General features: G+C 54.0%; 1 protein-coding gene across 1 annotated transcript in view; it reads left to right on the top strand.

Annotated features, from left to right (window-relative positions):
- Positions 1-17959, top strand: part of WDR90 (WD repeat domain 90) — a 44692-nt gene extending 26733 nt beyond the window's left edge. The window contains exons 29-42 of the mRNA XM_069870029.1: positions 1119-1221; positions 2378-2499; positions 2976-3135; positions 5506-5696; positions 5957-6125; positions 7080-7191; positions 9306-9477; positions 10156-10278; positions 10770-10950; positions 11402-11532; positions 13376-13519; positions 14823-14942; positions 15443-15527; positions 17464-17959. Of these exons, the coding sequence (XP_069726130.1) occupies positions 1119-1221; positions 2378-2499; positions 2976-3135; positions 5506-5696; positions 5957-6125; positions 7080-7191; positions 9306-9477; positions 10156-10278; positions 10770-10950; positions 11402-11532; positions 13376-13519; positions 14823-14942; positions 15443-15527; positions 17464-17621 (1971 nt within the window). The 3' untranslated portion in view covers positions 17622-17959. The remainder of the gene's footprint in view (positions 1-1118; positions 1222-2377; positions 2500-2975; positions 3136-5505; positions 5697-5956; positions 6126-7079; positions 7192-9305; positions 9478-10155; positions 10279-10769; positions 10951-11401; positions 11533-13375; positions 13520-14822; positions 14943-15442; positions 15528-17463) is intronic.
- The last annotated feature ends 145 nt before the right edge of the window (positions 17960-18104 follow it).

Genomic DNA, 18104 nt, shown 5'->3' with positions numbered 1-18104 from the left:
TCTGCATACATTTTTATTCAAACCAAATGGAGATGGCATGTGCAGTTGAAAGTGAAAGACGAGTGAGCAATAGAGTGATTCATTGTGCACCCATATTTGCGAGCAGATGCGTTGGCAGAGCAGGCTGGGGAAGGCAATCCATCGAGCGTAGTGAAGAGAGGCAAGGCACAGCTCTCACTCTGTTCAAAACAGAGCAATAATAAAACAGAAACTTAACTCTATCTTTTCCGAAGCTCTGCTCTTCACGGCGCTGGGAGAAGAGCTCCATTCAGCTCACAGCCTCTATTCTCTCCTCTCTCCCTCCACCTGGTAGCGCTTTTTTCTCCGTGATGTATTTTTATTGAAACATCTACATCCCCAAGTTAGCAAAACCCATTAAACTCAGATCATGAAGATGATGTGAAGGTCAGAGCACCTCCCGTATGAGGCCAGGCTGAGAGAGTTGGAGTTGTTCAGCCTAGAGAACAGAAGGTTGTGGGGAGACCTTGGAGCAGCTTCCAGTCCTGAAAGGGGCTCCAGGAAAGCTGGGGAGTGGCTCTGGATCAGGGAGGGCAGGGACAGGACAAGGGGGAACGGTTTTCAGCTGCAAGAGGGGAGATTGAGATGAGATCTTAGGAAGAAACATTTTGCTGTGAGGGTGGGGAGGCCCTGGCCCAGGTTGCCCAGAGCAGTGGTGGCTGCCCCATCCCTGGAGGTGTTCAAGGCCAGGCTGGATGGGGCTTGGAGCCCCTGATCCAGCAGGAGGTGTCCCTGCCCATGGCAGTGGGTGGAACTGGATGGACTTTGAGGTCCCTTCCAACCCAAACCATTCCGTGATTCTATGAACTCCTTCCCTGCAGGATCAGCAGCTGTCCATCGCTGGCCTGTCACTGCCAGCCTGGTTTATGCATCATCTCAAAACATCCGTGCCTGGTTTTGCTGCTGCAGTTTCTCTTTTGTATGTCTGAGTGTGCGCTTTGGTGTTCATCTGTTGCTGTGCGGAACGTGAACTTTGTACGTTTGGGTATGATTAATGTGTGTGCTTGCAGTCATGCTTCCTTTTTCATGAGTGGTGAATGTATCTGACTGGGCCATCCTTCCCAGAGCTTATTTCAATGCAGTGTCTATTTTTCTTGTAGAGTTTCTTGTCTCCTCCAGCTGGCAGGGAGGTCTTGAAGCTGAAAGCAGTGATCGGTTACAATGGGAATGGCAGAGGGAATATGGTGTGGGACCCAGACACAGGTACGCTGGGAAGCACACAGGTACCACGACCAGCGGCATGGGGTTTAACGAGGGCAAGTGCTGGGTCCTGTACTTGGGACACAACAACCCTGTGCAGCTCCAGGCCTGGGCAAGAGCAGCTGGAAAGCTGCCTGGTGGAAAAGGCCATGGGGTGCTGCGTGACAGCGGCTGAACGTGAGCCAGAGAAGGCCACCTGCATCCTGGCTTGGATCAGCCCGGGGGTGGCCAGCAGGAGCAGGGCAGGGATCGACCCCTGCACTCGGTGCTGGGGAGGCCAAACCTCGAATCCTGGTTCAGTTTTGGGCCCCTCAGTGCAAGAAAGACCTTGAAGGGCTGGAGCGCGTCCGGAGAAGGGAACGGAGCTGGGGAAGGGTCTGGAGAACAGGGGTTGTGGGAGTGGCTGAGGGCCCTGGGGCTGTTTAGGCTGAAGAAGAGGAGGCTGAGGGGAGACCTCATTGCTCTCTGCAGCTCCTGGAAAGGAGGTTGTGGTGACGAGGGTGCTGGGCTGTGCTCCCAAGTGGCAACGGATGGGATGAGGGGGCATGGCCTCAAGTTGTGCCAGGGGAGGTTTAGACTGGATACGAGGGAAAAAATCCTTCACAGAAAAGGTTCTCAGGCCCTGGCAGAGGCTGCCCAGGGTGGTTGTGCCGTCCCCGTCCCTGGAGGGATTTAACAGATGGGCAGATGAAGTGCTCGGGGATCTCGTTCAGTGGTGGACAGGGATGGAACCAAACGGTTCCGTGGTTCTATGAATGCTTTGCATGGGTGGGAGGTGTGTGTACAGAGCCTAGGTGCGGTCTTCTAGCTGTTGGCTTGGAATCTTTGCTTTAACACAGGGATTCTTTGCCTGGATGAAATCCCGTAACCCTTCCTCTTTGCTATTGGCAAACATTAGTTGATATGGGCAGATTCTGGCTTCAGCTGTTGAGTGGACAGAGCAGAAGGGACGGCTCTCACAAAGGCCATCTCTCCTCCTTGCTTTGCTGTGGTTAGGGCACGTGAGCTTTTACTCCATCCTCAACTTGACAGGAAGGGTGAAGAGGCAGCTTTTATGTATTAGTGAAAAAAGCATTCTCCGGAATTGCACCGTAGGTTGTAGTGGTGCTGTATGCAAAGCCTTTACATGAAAACATCCCATCTCCTCCTCCTCTGCTAGGCTTTTTCGCCTACACCTGTGGCTGCATCATCGTGATTGAAGATCTACACTCGGGTTCACAGAATCACTGGCTTGGCCACGCAGAGGAGATCTCTACACTCGCCATCAGCCATGATGGCCAGGTAGGAGAGGCTTCTGCAGCCCTTGGCTGGGTTTTGTCCCTGTTGGTTTGTACTAAAGGAATGTCGCAGATGAAAATCCCTTCTTCCTCCTGCCTGCTGCATGGAGGCTTGGGATTTTGGAAATGCAGTAAATGGGTTTGGTGCCTTGCTGTGTGCTGTGCTGGCTCTGGAAAGGTGATCCTCTGGGGTGCTGCTGCCATTCCCTCTTGCAGCCACCTGATGGTTGTTCTTGCAGAATTTTTCATTTGCCAACCACATCGCTTTAATGTGAGACGTAGTTGTGGCTGCCTCATCCCTGGAGGTGTTCAAGGCCAGGTTGGATGGGGCTTGAAGCAACCGGATCCAGCAGGAGGATCCTCATGGCAGGGGGTGGAACTCTGAGGTCCTTTCCAACCCAAACCGTTCCATGATTCTGGGACTAATTGACTAATGAAGTGTTCTGTATTTATCTCTTTGACAAAGTCCTGTTCTCTTAGATTCTTGCCTCTGCCTCAGGAAAGAGGAATGGAGACTCCCATTGTCAGATCTGCATCTGGAACGTCCAGCATGGGGTTTGCACAGCCGGTCTCTTCCATCATGAGACACAAATCCAAGCCATGACATTCTCTCGGGATGACAGATTCCTTGTTACCGTAGGTGAGTACCCTGGTAACACCCGGTGGGTGTGCAGTGCACCCTAGAGTAGGCAGGGTGGGAGGAAGATACTGTAAGTGTGTGATGCCTACGAGATGCGTACCAGGCTCATGGAGCCATTTCTTGGGAGCCTTGGGATAATGGATAACGCAGCATGTGAAACTGCATGTGATCTTGGATTCTTCTGGGGATTGTCCACCTGCAGAGGAGCTCTTTCATAGAATCAAAGAGTCATTTGGTTGGAAAAGACCTTTGCGATTGTTCAGTCCAACCGTCCCTGTCCACCAGTGAACCAGATACCTGAGCACGTAGTCTGCCTGTCTGTTAAACCCCTCCAGGGACAGGGACTCCACCACCTCCCTAGGCAGCCTCTGCCAGGGCCTGAGAACCCTTTCTGTGAAGGAATTTTCTCTAATATCCAATTTAACTCTCCCCTGGCACAACTTGAGGCCATTTCTTCTCATCCCATCGCTTGTTCCTTGGGAGAAGAGCCCAGCACCCACCTCACTCCAGCCTCCTTTCCATGAGCTGCAGAGAGCAATGAGGTCTCCCCTCAGCCTCCTCTTCTCCTGGGGCTACACAGCCCCAGGTCCCTCAGCTGCTCCCACAACCCCTGTTCTCCAGCCCCTTCCTCAGCTCCATTCCCTCCTCTGGATGCACTCCAGGCCCTCAAGGTCGTTCTTGGAGTGAGGAGCCCAAAACTGAACCCAGGGTTTGAGGTGCAGCCTCTGCAGCTCTTTCTCATCTCCCCTGCTAGCTCCATTTTCTTGAAGCTACAGCTTTTTTCTCCTGGCCTCCTCGTGCTTGTTAAGCTGTGTAAATAGTTTGCAGTTCCTATTTATAGTATCCAAAGGGAAAAGCCGCCTTCTGGACTTCTTATTGCTGTTGGGTGGAATTGCATGCCAGTAGCCAGGCTTCAAACTGTGAGCCTCCTGCCAGGTAGCGCTGCCAGCACAGGACGGACGCTCAAGCTGTCTATTTTATTTAGGCAGGGGACATTTAAAAGACAAATATGCAATTAGTAGGCTCTTGTTTTGCATGAGAGAGGACCTGTGGAGCAGGCAAGGCACCCTCTCTGCCCTAGCGAGTCTGCCCTTGGAAAACAGCAACCTTTGTTGGAGAGGCAGAGCGCTTTGTGATCTCCATGGAGCAGTGTGGGAGAGGAGCCGTCCTCCTCCAGTTCCAGTCCAAGCTGCAAAGAGGAAAGCTGAAAGTCTCCATTGAGTTTGTGTAACCTGGGAAAGGCAGCAGGAGAGCTCTGTCCTCTGGAGCTGTATGGGAGCTGGAGATGTTTTGCCATCGCTAAGGCTCATGCCTTCAGCTGCCACCCAGATGCAAGGGCTTCCATTAAGATCAGCTCCCATCTCAGCTTTAACCTCAGCAAAACTGATATCCCTCTACTCTGGTGAGAGAGCTCACCTGGAGCCCTGCGCCCAGTTCTGGAGTTCTCAGCACCGGAAGGACATGGAGCTGTTGAAGCGAGGCCAGAGGAGGCCACGGAGATGATGTGAGGGCTGGAGCACCTCCTGTAAAAAGCCAGGCTGTGAGAGTTGGGGTTGTTCAGCCTGGAGAAGAGAAGGCTGCAGGGAGACCTTAGAGCAGCTTCCAGTGCTGAAAGGGGCTCCAGGAAAGCTCGGGAGGGGCTCTTGATCAGGGAGTGCAGGGACAGGACGAGGGGAATGATTTTCAGCTGGAATAAGGGAGACAGAGGTGAGATCTTAGGGAGAAATGTTTTTCTGTGAAGGTGGGGAGGCCCTGGCCCAGGTTGCCCAGCACAGTGATGGCTGCCCCATCCCTGGAGGTGTTGAAGGCCAGGTGTTAGATGGGGCTTGGAGCCCCTGATCCAGTGGGAGGTGTCACTGCCCATGGCAGGGGGTGGAACTGGATGGGATTTAAGGTCCATTCCAGCCTAAACCATGCTGTGATTCATCTTTCAGGACTGCCATCAGCCCTGGGCACATGATGTTGCTGTAGGGCTCGCGGGCAGTGTTCATTGAGGTGTGCAGTAGCTTGTAAGGATGTAGAAACAGCAGAAAACTGGCTTTGCCTGCTGAAATCCCCACCACACCAGCCATCAACTGGTCCAGACGCTGGCTGTAGACCCCACTGTAGGGCCAGGTTTGCTAAAGCCTCCAGCAGAAAGCATTGGGCCAGTTCTGTCTGTCCTCAGCTCTGATGAGGACCCATCATGTTGTGAAGCTTTGAGCCCGCAAGTAGCCGTATCCATGCCTGGGATAGTGTTCACAGCAGTTGTCTCCAAACAACCAAATGAGGGAGTGACTCGGTCGATGTGTGTGGAGTGTGAATGCTTGTGAGCACCCTGAGGAACCCTGAGACTGTGGACTTTCCTCCTTTCTTTCCCATTCTACCTAGGAGACTACAGCGACCGAACCATTGCTTTGTGGAATACCTGCACCTATGAACTCATGTCATCAACTCTGATCTCTGAGCCAGTCCACGATGTGGCTTTTAGTCCCTTTTCTCACAGAGAACTGGCCTGTGTGGGGACAGGAGCTGTGATGTTTTGGCAGTTGGAGGAGCACGGAACTGATGTCAACCTCAAGGTAAACCTCAGTTTTACCTTCATCTGAAATTCAGCATCTCTGAGTTCTTTTCTGAGTGTGATGGAGGCTCTGCCTCCACAGGTCTGCGAGAGGTGATGATTTCTCTTAGTGTGATGACATTGGCTGGCTGTAAGTGGCTTCGGTTGTATTTGAGGCATCAACTGCACAAATTAAGGGAAGCAGGCATTTTGGGTTTCTTTCCCCTGATGTAGGCAGGCACCGTATTCTCTTAGACCTTTCCCTTGTATGTGCTCCATCAGGTTCATCGGGCCCCGGCTCCAGACGTGTTAGGGTCGGTGGAGCTGACCTCTCTCTGCTACGGTGCCGATGCTGTTCTTTACAGTGGCACCAACTCAGGCCAGATCTGCGTGTGGGACACTGACACAAAAAGCTGCTTCATGATGTGGGAGGCCGACGAGGGCGAGATCGGTGGGTGCAGATGCCCTGGGGTCTGTCAGGGCAGACTCCAGCTGGGCTTGGGAAACCAGTTTTCTGTCAGATGCAAGATGCTGGGGTGACAATGGATCTGTGGCCTGTGATTCCTCACGCCCCTGGGTTTTCTTGGGGGTCACCTCTGTCTCTCTGGGTTCATCTTTTGGCCAACCGTGTCCTGGGAGCATCCAGCACATCGCCAGCCGGGTGAAGAAGGGATTGTCCCACTCTGCTCCACACTGGGGCAGCTCCACCTCGAGCTCTGGGGGTAGCTCTGGGGTTGCAGGATAAAAAGGATCTAAAGGTGCTGGAGAGCATCCAGAGGAGGGCACAGAGCTGGGGAAGGGTTTGGAGGGGAAGAGTGTGAGGAGCAGCTGAGTCACTGGGTCTGCTCAGCCTGGAAAAGAGGAGACTGAGAGGAGGCCTCATCACGCTCTGCAGCTTCCTCACATGGAGAGGAGGAGGAGCAGGCGCTGAGCTCTTCTCTCTGACAGAACCCAAGGGAATGGCAGGAAGATGCCAGGGGAGGGTCAGGTTGGACGTTAGGAACAGGTTCTTCCCCCAGGGGGTGGTGGAGCCCTGGAACAGCTTCCAGGGAAGCAGTCACTGTGCCTTAAGGCTGATGATATTCCAGCAGCGTTTGGCCAAGGCTCTGAGCCCCACGGTGTGAGTGTTGGGGTGTCCTGTGTGGGGACAGGTCCTTGTGGGTCCCTTCCAACTCAGGATGTTCTATGAGTCGATGCGGATGTGTGGGGTGACAATGGATCTGTGTCCTGGGTTTCCGGGGGGGGGTCATGTCTGGTCTGTAAAGCACTTGGTGCTGGGCTGTAGGAGATCCCTACTGCCCTGCCCAAATGAATCGGCGTCCTGGCTGCCAGGAGCACCCCTGGGGTGGTGGCTGGGAGCGGTGGATGTTCACGGGTGCCCTTTGTTCCCCTGCGCCCCCCCAAGGTGTGCTGGTGTATGGGCACAACAGGCTGGTGAGCGGCAGCAACATGAAGCGCATCCGCCTGTGGGCAGTGGCAGCCGTGCAGGAACTGAGGCTGAAAGGTCCTGATGCCAGGTAGGAGTTGGTGGCTCCAGTGTCCCTGCTGTGCTAACACCCATCTCAAGAACACTTTCTGCTCTTGAGATGCTCTTCCCCTCATCAGGCAGCTCCCCGGACTTGTCTGAGAGGTGGTTTTTCACAGACAGACATCGGCTCTGCCTACAGCCCCACTGCTCCTGTTGCTCTTCATCCTTAGCTTTTCCTCTCCAACCCGTGACTGCTGATTCTTTCTGTCTGGATCTCTTTACTGAATTTTTGCCACGGGTTGCTGGACCCTCCTAATACTGGAAATGGGTGGAGTTTGTCATGCCTGAACGTTAAAGGATTTTCACCAGACTGTGAGTAACTCCAGGCTTGCTTTATTAACAACTCAGCATTGGGTTATCGCCTCAGTGAGTGGCAAAGCCCACACAAAATCATCAGATATTTATTTACATTATACAATAGGTATTCTTTCTTCAAAAAGCTCTTGGTGTTTTTCCACGGGCTCTCAGTTCTCTATTGTTCATGATTATTCTTTAAAGTCCATCTTGATAACTCTTCTCTGCTGTCTCGTTCCAGTTCTCCCTCAAAGTGATGCTTCATGTTTCTCCAATTATAAAAATCACTTATCCTCTTTCTTGAGACAATTTTCTTTAAAACTTTTAAGAAAACCTCAAGCAGTTCCCGTAACTTATACCTATGGTTAACCTATGACTATACTCAAAGTAGTTTAACCTTTTACTCATTATCACCAATGTAATTCTAGGTCTGACATTTCTTGCACAACCTATTGATTCATCTGGACTGGGCTTTAAACCAGCCATAGAAAGGGCTATAGAACCATAAAATAGTTTGGGTAGGAAGGGAGCTCAAAGCCCATCCAGCCCCATCTCCTGCCATGGGCAGGGAAACCTCTCACTGATCAGGGGCTCCAAGCCCCATCCAACCTGGCCCTGAACACCTCCAGGGATGGGGCAGCCACCACAGCTCTGGGCAACCTGGGCCAGGGCCTCCTCACTCTCATTGTGAAGAAATTCCTCCTTATGTCTAGTCTAAATCTGCCCCTCTCCAGTTTATCCCCATTGCCCCTCGTCCTGTCACCACAAGCCTTTGTGAACAGCCCCTCCCCAGCTTTCTTGTAGCCCCTTCAGGTACTGGAAGGTCACTATGAGATCTCCTCGGAGCCTTCTCTTCTCCAGGCTGAACAACCCCAACTCTTTTGGCCCGCCCTCATACGGGAGGTTCTCCAGCCCTCGGATCATCCTTATAGCCTCCTCTGGATGATGCGTAACTGAACACTATTCAGGGCTATGCGTAACTGAGCAGTATTCTTATAACTGCCCTAAAGATTACTTTCCCAACACTGGTTCTGATTATGCTCTTAGCACGATACTCTGCTTATCACAATCCACTAACAATAATATCTAAGTTTTACATTGATATTTTCCTCATACCTCCTTATTTTCCTTAACACTGAGCTTTATGTCAGTGATTTGTGGGGGCTCCTGCAAGAGAATTAGTGAAAATACATTGCCTTGGTTTCTTCTCTTGCACTATAAATCTTATGAAGAGCGGCTGAGGGCCATGGGGATGTTTAGCCTGGAGAAGAGGAGGCTGAGGGGAGACCTCATTGCTCTCTGCAGCTCCTGAAAGGAGATTGGAGTGAGGTGGGTGCTGGGCTCTGCTCCCGGGGAACAAGGGATGGAATGAGAGGGAATGGCTTCCTCAAGTTGCGCCAGGGGAGTTTTAGATTGGATAGTAGGGAAAATTTCTTTGCTGACAAACTGGTGAAGCCCTGGCAGAGGCTGCCCAGGGTGGTGGTGGAGTCTCCATCCCTGGATGGGTTCAAAAACTGTGTAGGTATGACACTTTGTGACATGGTTTAGCAGGCACGGTGAGGTTGGACTGGATGAGCTTAGAGATCTTTTCCAACCTTAGAGATTCCTGTGATTCTATTGCATACTCTATTTTCTTTCTTTCCTGTAAAAGCTGGTTGCGGTGCAAATGCAGCGTTGGTCACTGTTCACTGTACAGGAGCATCTCTCACTGAATCATTTACGCTGGGCTCATTGGAAACCTGCACTGAAAAGGAGACAGAGTAGCTGTTCCAAGAGCTGAGCCAGTCCTCACATCCTCCTTTTCCCCAGGTCTGGCTCCGTTATGCTAGAACATGAGATTACCCTTGATGGGACAATAGTCAGCGCAGCCTTTGATGACTCCCTAGAAATGGGAATTGTGGGCACCACGGCAGGAACGCTGTGGTACATCAACTGGACGGAGAGCACGAGCATCCGATTGATCAGCGGCCACAAGAACAAGGTCAGAGGGGCTGAGGCTGGATGGGGTGTCCCACAGAGCAGCGAGTGCTGTCCACGTGTGGGCTCCCCTGGTCTGGCCATGGGAGAGGTCAGGGAGCTGACAGGATGGCGTGGAGTAGTCTGGAGAGAAAAGTGCACGCTGTGGAGGCCAGCATCAAGAAGTCTGAGCTCCTCCTCTCTAGCCGTGGGTGTTAAACAGTCTCAGCCTTGGGGGCCTTTCTGCTGGAGCAGCAGAATGTAGTTTGCAATTGCTGAGTGCTGTCACTTCTGCCTGCCATCTGTTTGCTAGGTGGACATCCATATGGGACGTTTTCTTTGCCTAAAACAAAAAAAAAAAACAATCCAGGTGAAGAATGACTCTTCTGAATTTTGCTGTTGCTTTAGGATATCTTTATGCTGCAGGAGAAATATTTCAAATGGTAGAAGAGGAGGGATTTTCTTACTTGCGTTGCATAGTGCCTGGTCCTAGCTTTGGGCTTAGGTTTACTGGTTTCCATTACAAGCCTAGTTGTCAACCCAACATTTAAGGGCAAAACCAAAGCACCCCACTTTCCTTTATGTCTGTGTCTTCTGTATCCTCTGAGAGGGGTCCTGGGGGACAAGAAGGGCAGAGGAGCTGAAGTCCTTTAGGCTGTGGTGTTTGTAGGGCCCCTGTTTCCCATCCCTGTTCCTGCTGCAGGTGACCGAAGTGTGCTTCAGTCCCGATGAGACTCACTGCGTCACATGCGGGGAGGACGGCAGTGTGAGGATTTGGTCTCTGAGGAGCATGGAGCTGGTGGTACAGTTCCAGGTGCTCAACCAGGTAATGGTTTGTGGTACGTCAACCTCTTCCCGTTGTGGTAGAGGGGACAATCCACTGCTTGGGATTGCAAGGAGTGTTTTGTCATAGAATCAGAGACTGTGCTGAGTTGAAAGGGACCCACAAGGATTGAGTCCAGCTCCTGTCCCTGCCCAGGACATTCACACCATGGGGCTGAGGACCTTGGCCAAGTGCTGCTGGAATATTGTCAGCCTTGGCACCGTGACTGCTTCCCTGGGAGCTGTTCCAGGGCTTCACCACCCTCTGGGGGAAGAATCTGCTCCTAACGTCCAACCTAACCCTCCCCTGGCACCTTCCTGCCGTTCCCTTGGGTCCTGTCCTTGGCATCATCAGAGGGAAGAGCACTCAGCACCTGCTCCTTCTCCTCCCCTCGTGCAGCAGACTAAAGCTGGAGAAATGCTTGCAGGTGGAGCTTTTGGTGTGCTTGCTGGCTTCACTGCATCCTTGGGTCTGTGCCATTGCTCCCTTTGCAGAGTTGCCAGTGCCTGGCCTGGAAGCCTCGTCCCATTGTTGCGTGGGGAGCTGAGAGCCAGCATGTGGTGGCAGGGTACAGCGATGGCACCATCCGCGTGTTCAGCATTTCCAGGACAGAGATGGAGCTGAAAATGCACCCCCATGCTGTGGCACTGACAGCAATTGCATACTCCACAGACGGTAAGGCTGCCTGGTGGGGAGATGTTGCCTTGGGGAGCGTCGCTTGGTTGTGCCTGCGTTGCTGTGACCTCCAGCCGCTCTGCATACTGCTGACCTGCCCGAAAACCTGGGGCCAGAGAGAGCCTGAGAACTTATACCCTCTCTATATGGTAGCTCTGCCAGCTGAGTATGCGGTAAATGGGATAAGGAGGGTATACTAGCAATTATACCAAGGGATTTGAGGATGAGAAGCACGCCTTTGTGACCCCTGCTTACAATTTGTAGTGGCTTCTTCAGTGTGGGGGTTTCATGGGTGTCTCTGAGACACCTCATCTTAGCCAGCCCTTGGCTTGGGCATCCCCAGCCTTCCATGGTGTTTTGGGACACCAGTATCCCATGATCTTGCACCTTTCTCCTTTTGGCTGTTTCTTCCACAAGAATCATCCCATTCTTTTCTCTCCTCTGCCCGCAGGAGAAATGATCTTATCGGGGGCCAAGGATGGGCTCGTGGCTGTCAGCAGCCCTCGCACCGGAATGACCATCCGCATCCTTGCTGACCACAAAGGCTCCCCTGTCACAGTTCTCCAGTGCACCAGGAAACAGGTGAGACCTCACCTTCTGCCTGGGTGCTGCATGGGAGCATGTCCCCTCCATGTCCCTCCTGTGCCACCCCACAGCTGTGGGAAGCAGCAGCAATATGGCCAGGTCAGTCAGGGAGTTTGCTCTGTTGTCCCTCGCCTTTCCCTTTTGGGCCACCATCCCTTTCAGTAACTCCAGTTGTGCCAGGGAAGGTTTAGATTGGATCTTAGGAAACATTTCTTTACCAAAACAGTGGTGAAGCCCTGGCAGAGGCTGCCTGGGAGTTGGGGAATCTCCATCCCTGGAGGAGTTCAGAAAGGTGTAGACGTAGCACTGCAGGACATGGTTTAGCAGGCACGATGGCTTTGGGCTGATGGCTGGACTGAATAAGCTCAGAGGTCTTTTTCCAACCTTAACGATTCAGCAATGTCTTCAGCGAGGTAAAGCTGCATGCCTTGCAATCCCAGGTGAGGCTGTGCCTGCAGCAAGGGGACCTTTGGTGGCCATTGCAGATGTGCTGCACGCAGAGGTGATGTGTCCTCACCCCACAGGCTCTCAGAGAGCAGCACCCCTTGAGAGCAGCCTGGGCGCGGAGCTTTCAGCCCCTGTGCTCCCAAGAAAGTGCTTGGTGTGCTTTCCCCACTTCACTTCTTGGCAGCCTGGCCTCTTGAGTGTAGCTGGCTTTTGGTACAGTTCCTTTGTGGAGCCTGGAAGACTTGGTTGTGCAGCAGCATGACCCTTTTAGCATCTTCTTTGTCCTTCTCTTCATTTAGAATCTTTTTCCTGAAATGAGAATAATTTTACATAAGTTTTCAGGCTTTAAAATCCTCCATGCTGCAAGGCTGTGTTCCCTGGTAATTCTAGACTTGGGAGATCCTCCTAGATTTTAGGTGAAGGACATTGTTAGGGGATACAGTATCTGCAAGTGCTCCCGCAGGAGGTGTGCAGCTCCAGAGGGCGTCTCAGGGAACAGATTGTTGTTCGACCCCTCTTCTGCTGTGCCTTTCACCCCAGAATGTGCTGCTGGTGCCACTGCCATGGCTTCATTGTCCTTTTTTATTGTGATGTGACTTTAAGCACTGCCCAGCGGGAGGTTGGTCATAGAATCATAGAATAGTTTGGGTTGGAAAGGACCTTAAAGATCATTCAGTTCCAACTCCCATGCTATAGGCAGGGACACCTCCCATGGGATCAAGCTGCCCAAGGCCCATCCAACCTGGCTCTGAACACCTCCAGGGATGGGGCAGCCACCACAGCTCTGGGCAACCTGGGCCAGGGCCTCCCCACCCTTATCGTGAAGAAATTCCTCCTTATGTCTAGTCTAAATCTGCCCCTCTCCAGTTTATCCCCATTGCCCCTTATCCCATCACCACAAGCCTTTGTGAGCAGCCCCTCCCCAGCTTTCTTGTAGCCCCTTCAGGTACTGGAAGGTCGCAATAAGGTCTCCCTGGAGCCTTCTCTTCTCCAGGCTGAACAACCCCAACTCTTTCAGCCTGTCCTCGTATGGGACGTGCTTCAGCCCTCGGATCATCCTTGTAGCCTCCTCTGGGCCCGATCCAACAGCTCCATCTCCTTTTTATGTTGAGTATTCCAGAACTGGACACAATACTCCAGACAAGGTCTCACAAGAGAGGAGCAGAGGGGTAGAATTCCCTCCCTTCCTGCTGCTCACGCTGCTTTGGATGCAGCCCAGGACACGGTTGGCCTTCTGGGCTGTGAGCACACATTGCCAGCTCATCCCGGTGTTGATCCCCTACAGCACAAGACCCTTGTTCCCATGAGCTCCTGCCCTGTGTTAGCTCTAAAGGCAGCTCTCTCTAAAGCTCCTCTGCTGCCAGAGTCACAGCATTGCTTTTATCTTCTCTAGTACCACGACTTTGGGTTGGAAGGAGGTGAGCTCTGGCTGGCCACCAGCTTGGACCGGCGGGTCAGTGTCTGGGCCTCCGACTGGCTGAAGGATAAGTGCGAGCTCCTCGACTGGCTCAGCTTCCCGGCTCCTGCCGGCCCTGAGGTGAGTGCAGCACTGCTCGGGGTGTAGGTCTGAGCAGCAGCCGAGCTGGAGGAGCGATGCCTCGAGGCTCCAAGTGGGATGGGACCAAAAAGAGAGTGAGTGCTTGGGAAAGTCATCTTCATTAATTCTGCTGCTCAGAGAGTATCTTGTTAATGCAGCTTCTTGTATGTCAACAGGCAGCGGGAGTTGTAGCAGTGCCTAACGAACAGGAATCACTGTCTTTGTAAGCGTGAGGAGTCAAAAACTGCATCTGCAAAGAGCTGACACCTCTGTGTTACACACAGCAGAGCACAGGCAGCACAGCATGCTGAGGAGAGACTGAATTATGAGTGTGCTGCTAACTTTGACACTCTCAAAAAGTATGAATATTCAGAGCCAGGAGCCCAGTGACAGGCTCGTAAAGCCCAGTGCTCTAGTGCTGTGTGTTTGTGATGATTTGCAGAACTGTTTGGCCCCAACCCGGCTGCACAATTTGGGCAGCAGGACAGAGGGGGAAGGGTCTGTATCAGGCAGGATATGGTGAGGGTCACCAGTGCACGTGGCATTGGCCGAAGGGAGATGGGTCTTTTTAGGGGGCAAACGGAGGTGTCTCAGCCTGCCAGACCTTACGGCCTATAGACCCTTCCAGTACAGAAAGGAGCTCCAGGAAAGCTGGGGAGGGGCTCTTGATCAGGGAGGGCAGGGATAGGACAAGGGGGAAGGGTTTTCAGCTGAAAGAAGGGAGATTGAGATGAGATCTTGGGAAGAAATGTTCTCCTGTGAGGGCAGGGAGGCCCTGGCCCAGGTTGCCTAGAGCAGTGGTGGCTGCCCCATCCCTGGAGGTGTTCAAGGCCAGGTTGGATGGGGCTTGGAGCCCCTGCTCCAGTGGGAGGTGTCCCTTCCCATGGCAGGGGTGGGACTGGATGGGCTTTGAGGTCCCTTCCAACCAATGCTGTGATCCGCTACTAAATATCTGTCTTCTGGGCCCTATTTTCCTGTGTTAAACCAATCCATAACACAATCCCACCTTCAAGCCCATGCAGGAATAATGCCTCAGTGGAAATTCAACCTGTTGGACCCTCACTCCTATAATGGTAAATGATTTGCTTCAGGTTTCCATGGCAGTGTGTGGTTGCTTCTTCACTGTGAGCACATCAGAGATGTGCAAGAGGGAGAAACAGCCTCCTCCATGCTGATCTCCTGCTGCTCGGACACCCACGGCCCAAGGGCTGATGATTTCCGTGCTCTCCTCTTTTCCCCTGCTGTGTTGGGTCAGGCTGGAGAATCTAGCCTCAATTTTGTTCCTTCTGGTTTCCATCTCCAGGATCTCAGCAGCCTCCCACCCAGCCTGGCTGCCTTCTGCCCTTGGGAACCTGGTACCCTGGTCTACGTCGGCTTTGGGATGCAGCAGGAAGCTTTGTTTTACAGCCTGCACAAGAAACAGGTACTCGTGCCCTGCCAGGGCGGCACGGGTGCTCCTCTGGTGCTGTAGGGCTGTGGCTGCATTGAGTGAGGTGCGACTGGGGGCAGGCAGTGCCGCCCTGCATGGGAAACCAAGTCTGAAGCGGTGGGCTGGGCTCGGGTGAGCAGCTGCTCAGGGTGACAGCGTTTCCTCTTGGAGACTCCCGGGCCTGGCCCAGGTGAGCGGCAGAGCCCTGCCCCTGCCTGCACCTGCAGCCGGGACAGCTGCCAGTCCCTGCTGCCTTTCCATCCCACGGGAGCAGAAGGTGATTGCTGTCAGGAGCGCTAATGATCTCTAAATCCTTAGAGTCCAGTGTTCTCTGGCACGTTGATGCCTTCCGCAGGGTTGTGAGCTCGGAGAGGTGCTGTGCCATCTGTCAGCCTCCCCTCTGAGAGAAGCCCTTTGCCCTGCTAGCAATTGTCCCTGCGGCAGCTCTGGGCTCGTGTCTGAGGTATTGGTGTGTTTCTCTTGCCGGAGCACAGGTAGTTGAGAAGATCGCGTTGCCGTACTTCGCCACATCGCTCAGCCTGTCTCCTGCAGCACCCTTCGTGGCTGTCGGCTTCAGCGGTGAGTGCTGGAGGGGGCCGTGGGCTCTGCTGCTTTCGGGGGCAGGGATCTCCCCAATTCGTGCCACTGAGGGGAACTACGCATCCTTTTTCCTTTGAACAAGAGCCGTGCACACACACCAGACCGCGTCCTCAGTCCCTGCGAGCTGCAGTCCCAGAAGTGGAGGCAGGGTGTGTGTCAGCTCAAGGAGACTCAGATCAGAAACAAGACGCGTGAACTCAGTCCTGTTTGTCAACGAGCACCATTTGTCCCTCAAATGACTCCTTGGGATTATGGGCTCCCTTCATCTCTGTTTGCGAGCGAGCAGCTCTGCGGCTGTGTGAGCTGTGTGAGGCAGAAGGGACCTTCCCACAGCACAGGGACCATCACCACCCTTCTCCTGGCAGGGGCACCTGGCTTTGGAAGCTGCGTTGGTGCAGGGAGGCGATGTCAATTGCACTCTAACAGCAGCTCCCCAGAGTGGGGTGAGCTCCACCTCTGCCCCAGAGCTGTGGGGCACCCATTAGCCACCCAGGCTGGGTGATTTGGAGGCGTGAGATAGTAAAGCTGCCCAAATGTGTGCTGCTGCATAGACTTCTAGAATGTCCTGAGCTGGAAGTGACCCACAAGGACCATCGAGTCCAGCTCCTCTCCCTGCCCAGGACACCCCAACACTCACCCTGTGGGGCTGAGGGCTTTGGCCAAACGCTGCTGGAATATTCATAGAATCATAGAATAACCAGGTTGGAAGAGACCCACCGGATCATCGAGTCCAACCATTCCTATCAATCACTAAACCATGTCCCTTAGCACCTCGTCCACCCATCCCTTAAACATCTCCAGGGAAGGTGACTCAACCCCCTCCCTGGGCAGCCTCTGCCAGTGCCCAATGACCCTTTCTGTGAAAAATTTTTTCCTAAGGTTCAGCCTGAACCTCCCCTGGCGGAGCTTGAGGCCATTTCCTGTCCCCTGTCACTTGGGAGAAGAGCCCAGCTCCCTCCTCTCCACAACCTCCTTTCAGGCAGTTACAGAGAGCAATGAGGTCTCCCCTCAGCCTCCTCTTCTCCAGGCTAAACACCCCCAGCTCTCTCAGCCGTTCCTCATAAGGCCTGTTCTCCAGCCCCTTCACCAGCTTTGTTGCTCTTCTCTGGACTCACTCCAGAGCCTCAACATCCTTCTTGTGGTGAGGGGCCCAGAACTGAACACAGGATTCGAGGAGCGGTCTCACGAGTGCCGAGTACAGAGGGAGAAGAACCTCCCTGGACCTGCTGGCCACGCTGTTTCTGATCCAAGCCAAGATGCCATTGGCCTTCTTGTCCACCTAGGCCTCTGCTGGCTCATGTTCAGTTGCTGTCAACCAACACCCCAGGTCCCTCTCCTCCAGGCAGCTTTCCAGCCAGACTTCTCCTAGTCTGGAGCTGCTCAGGGTTGTTGTGCCCTAAGTGCAGGACGCGGCATTTGGCCTCGTTAAACCTCATGCCATTGGACTCTCAGCCTTGGCACCGTGACTGCTTCCCTGGGAGCTGTTCCAGGGCTCCACCACCCTCTGGGGGAAGAACCTGCTCCTAACATCCAACCTAACCCTCCTCTGGCATCTTCCTGCCATTCCCTCAGGTCCTGTCCTTGGTCACAAGAGAGAAGAGCTCAGCGCCTGCTCCTCCTCCACCCTGTGTGAGGAAGCTGCAGAGCACAATGAGGTCTTCTCTCAGTCTCCTCTTTTCCAGGCATCCATCGCTGCTGTGTACCAGCCTAACGCACCCCACGGAGCTGCTCTGTCTCCCTTTTTCCCCATTACCAGCTCTTAATTGCCTGCTTTTTCCCTGCCCCCCAGTTTATCCACTTGCAGCATGGGGACAGGGCTGGGGGGGGGGGCCGGGAAGGCTGCTCGTGGCAGGGCCAACCCCCACGGCAACGGGGCCTCCTTCCACCAGCCCTGAGCCCCCTCCTTTCCCTACAGAACGCCTCCTGCGGCTGCTGCCCTGCCCTGCTGGTGCCGCGCAGGACTACGCTGGCCACAACGACGCCGTCCATCGCTGCTGCTTCGCCCCCTCCGGCCGCCACCTCCTCACGGCCTCGCACAGTGCCATCCTCCTCTGGGAGCTCACGGGAGGCTGAGTTGGGGCCGTCCCGCACCAGGGACGCCTCTGGCAGGGGAAGAGGGTGGCTGGGGATCCTCTTGACCAGCGTCCTGGCCTGGGTTTAGCCTAGGAGACACGGCAGCGTTAGTCCCCAACTCGGCCTGGGCTGGGGCCTCAGGGAGACCCCACCTTGGTCCTCCTTGGGGACCCATTTTGGACCACACTGACACCCCCCGTCTTAGGCCTCACCCAGGCCCCATCTTGGACCTCATCAAGACCCTCTCTTGGGCCTCATGGAGGACCTGTTTTGTACCTCACAGAGACCCCATTTGGGGCCTCATTCAGACCCCACTTGGGGCCTTATTCCCACCCCGCTTGGGCCTCATTGAGGACCTGACTCGGGCCCGAAGCCCGGTCCCCGCCATATCGGCGGCCCCCCGGCGGGCCCGGTAGGAGCGGCCGGCCGAGTGGGCTCCCGTGCCCGAGGGCTTTGGGCGTTTCAATGTTTTATTAACCAAAG

Source organism: Phaenicophaeus curvirostris, chromosome 16, assembly GCF_032191515.1.
Source record: "Phaenicophaeus curvirostris isolate KB17595 chromosome 16, BPBGC_Pcur_1.0, whole genome shotgun sequence".
In the NCBI taxonomy this organism is placed as follows: Eukaryota; Metazoa; Chordata; class Aves; order Cuculiformes; family Cuculidae; genus Phaenicophaeus; species Phaenicophaeus curvirostris.
The sequence above is the reverse complement of the archived record's forward strand: the minus strand, read 5'-3'. Positions and strand labels throughout refer to the sequence as shown.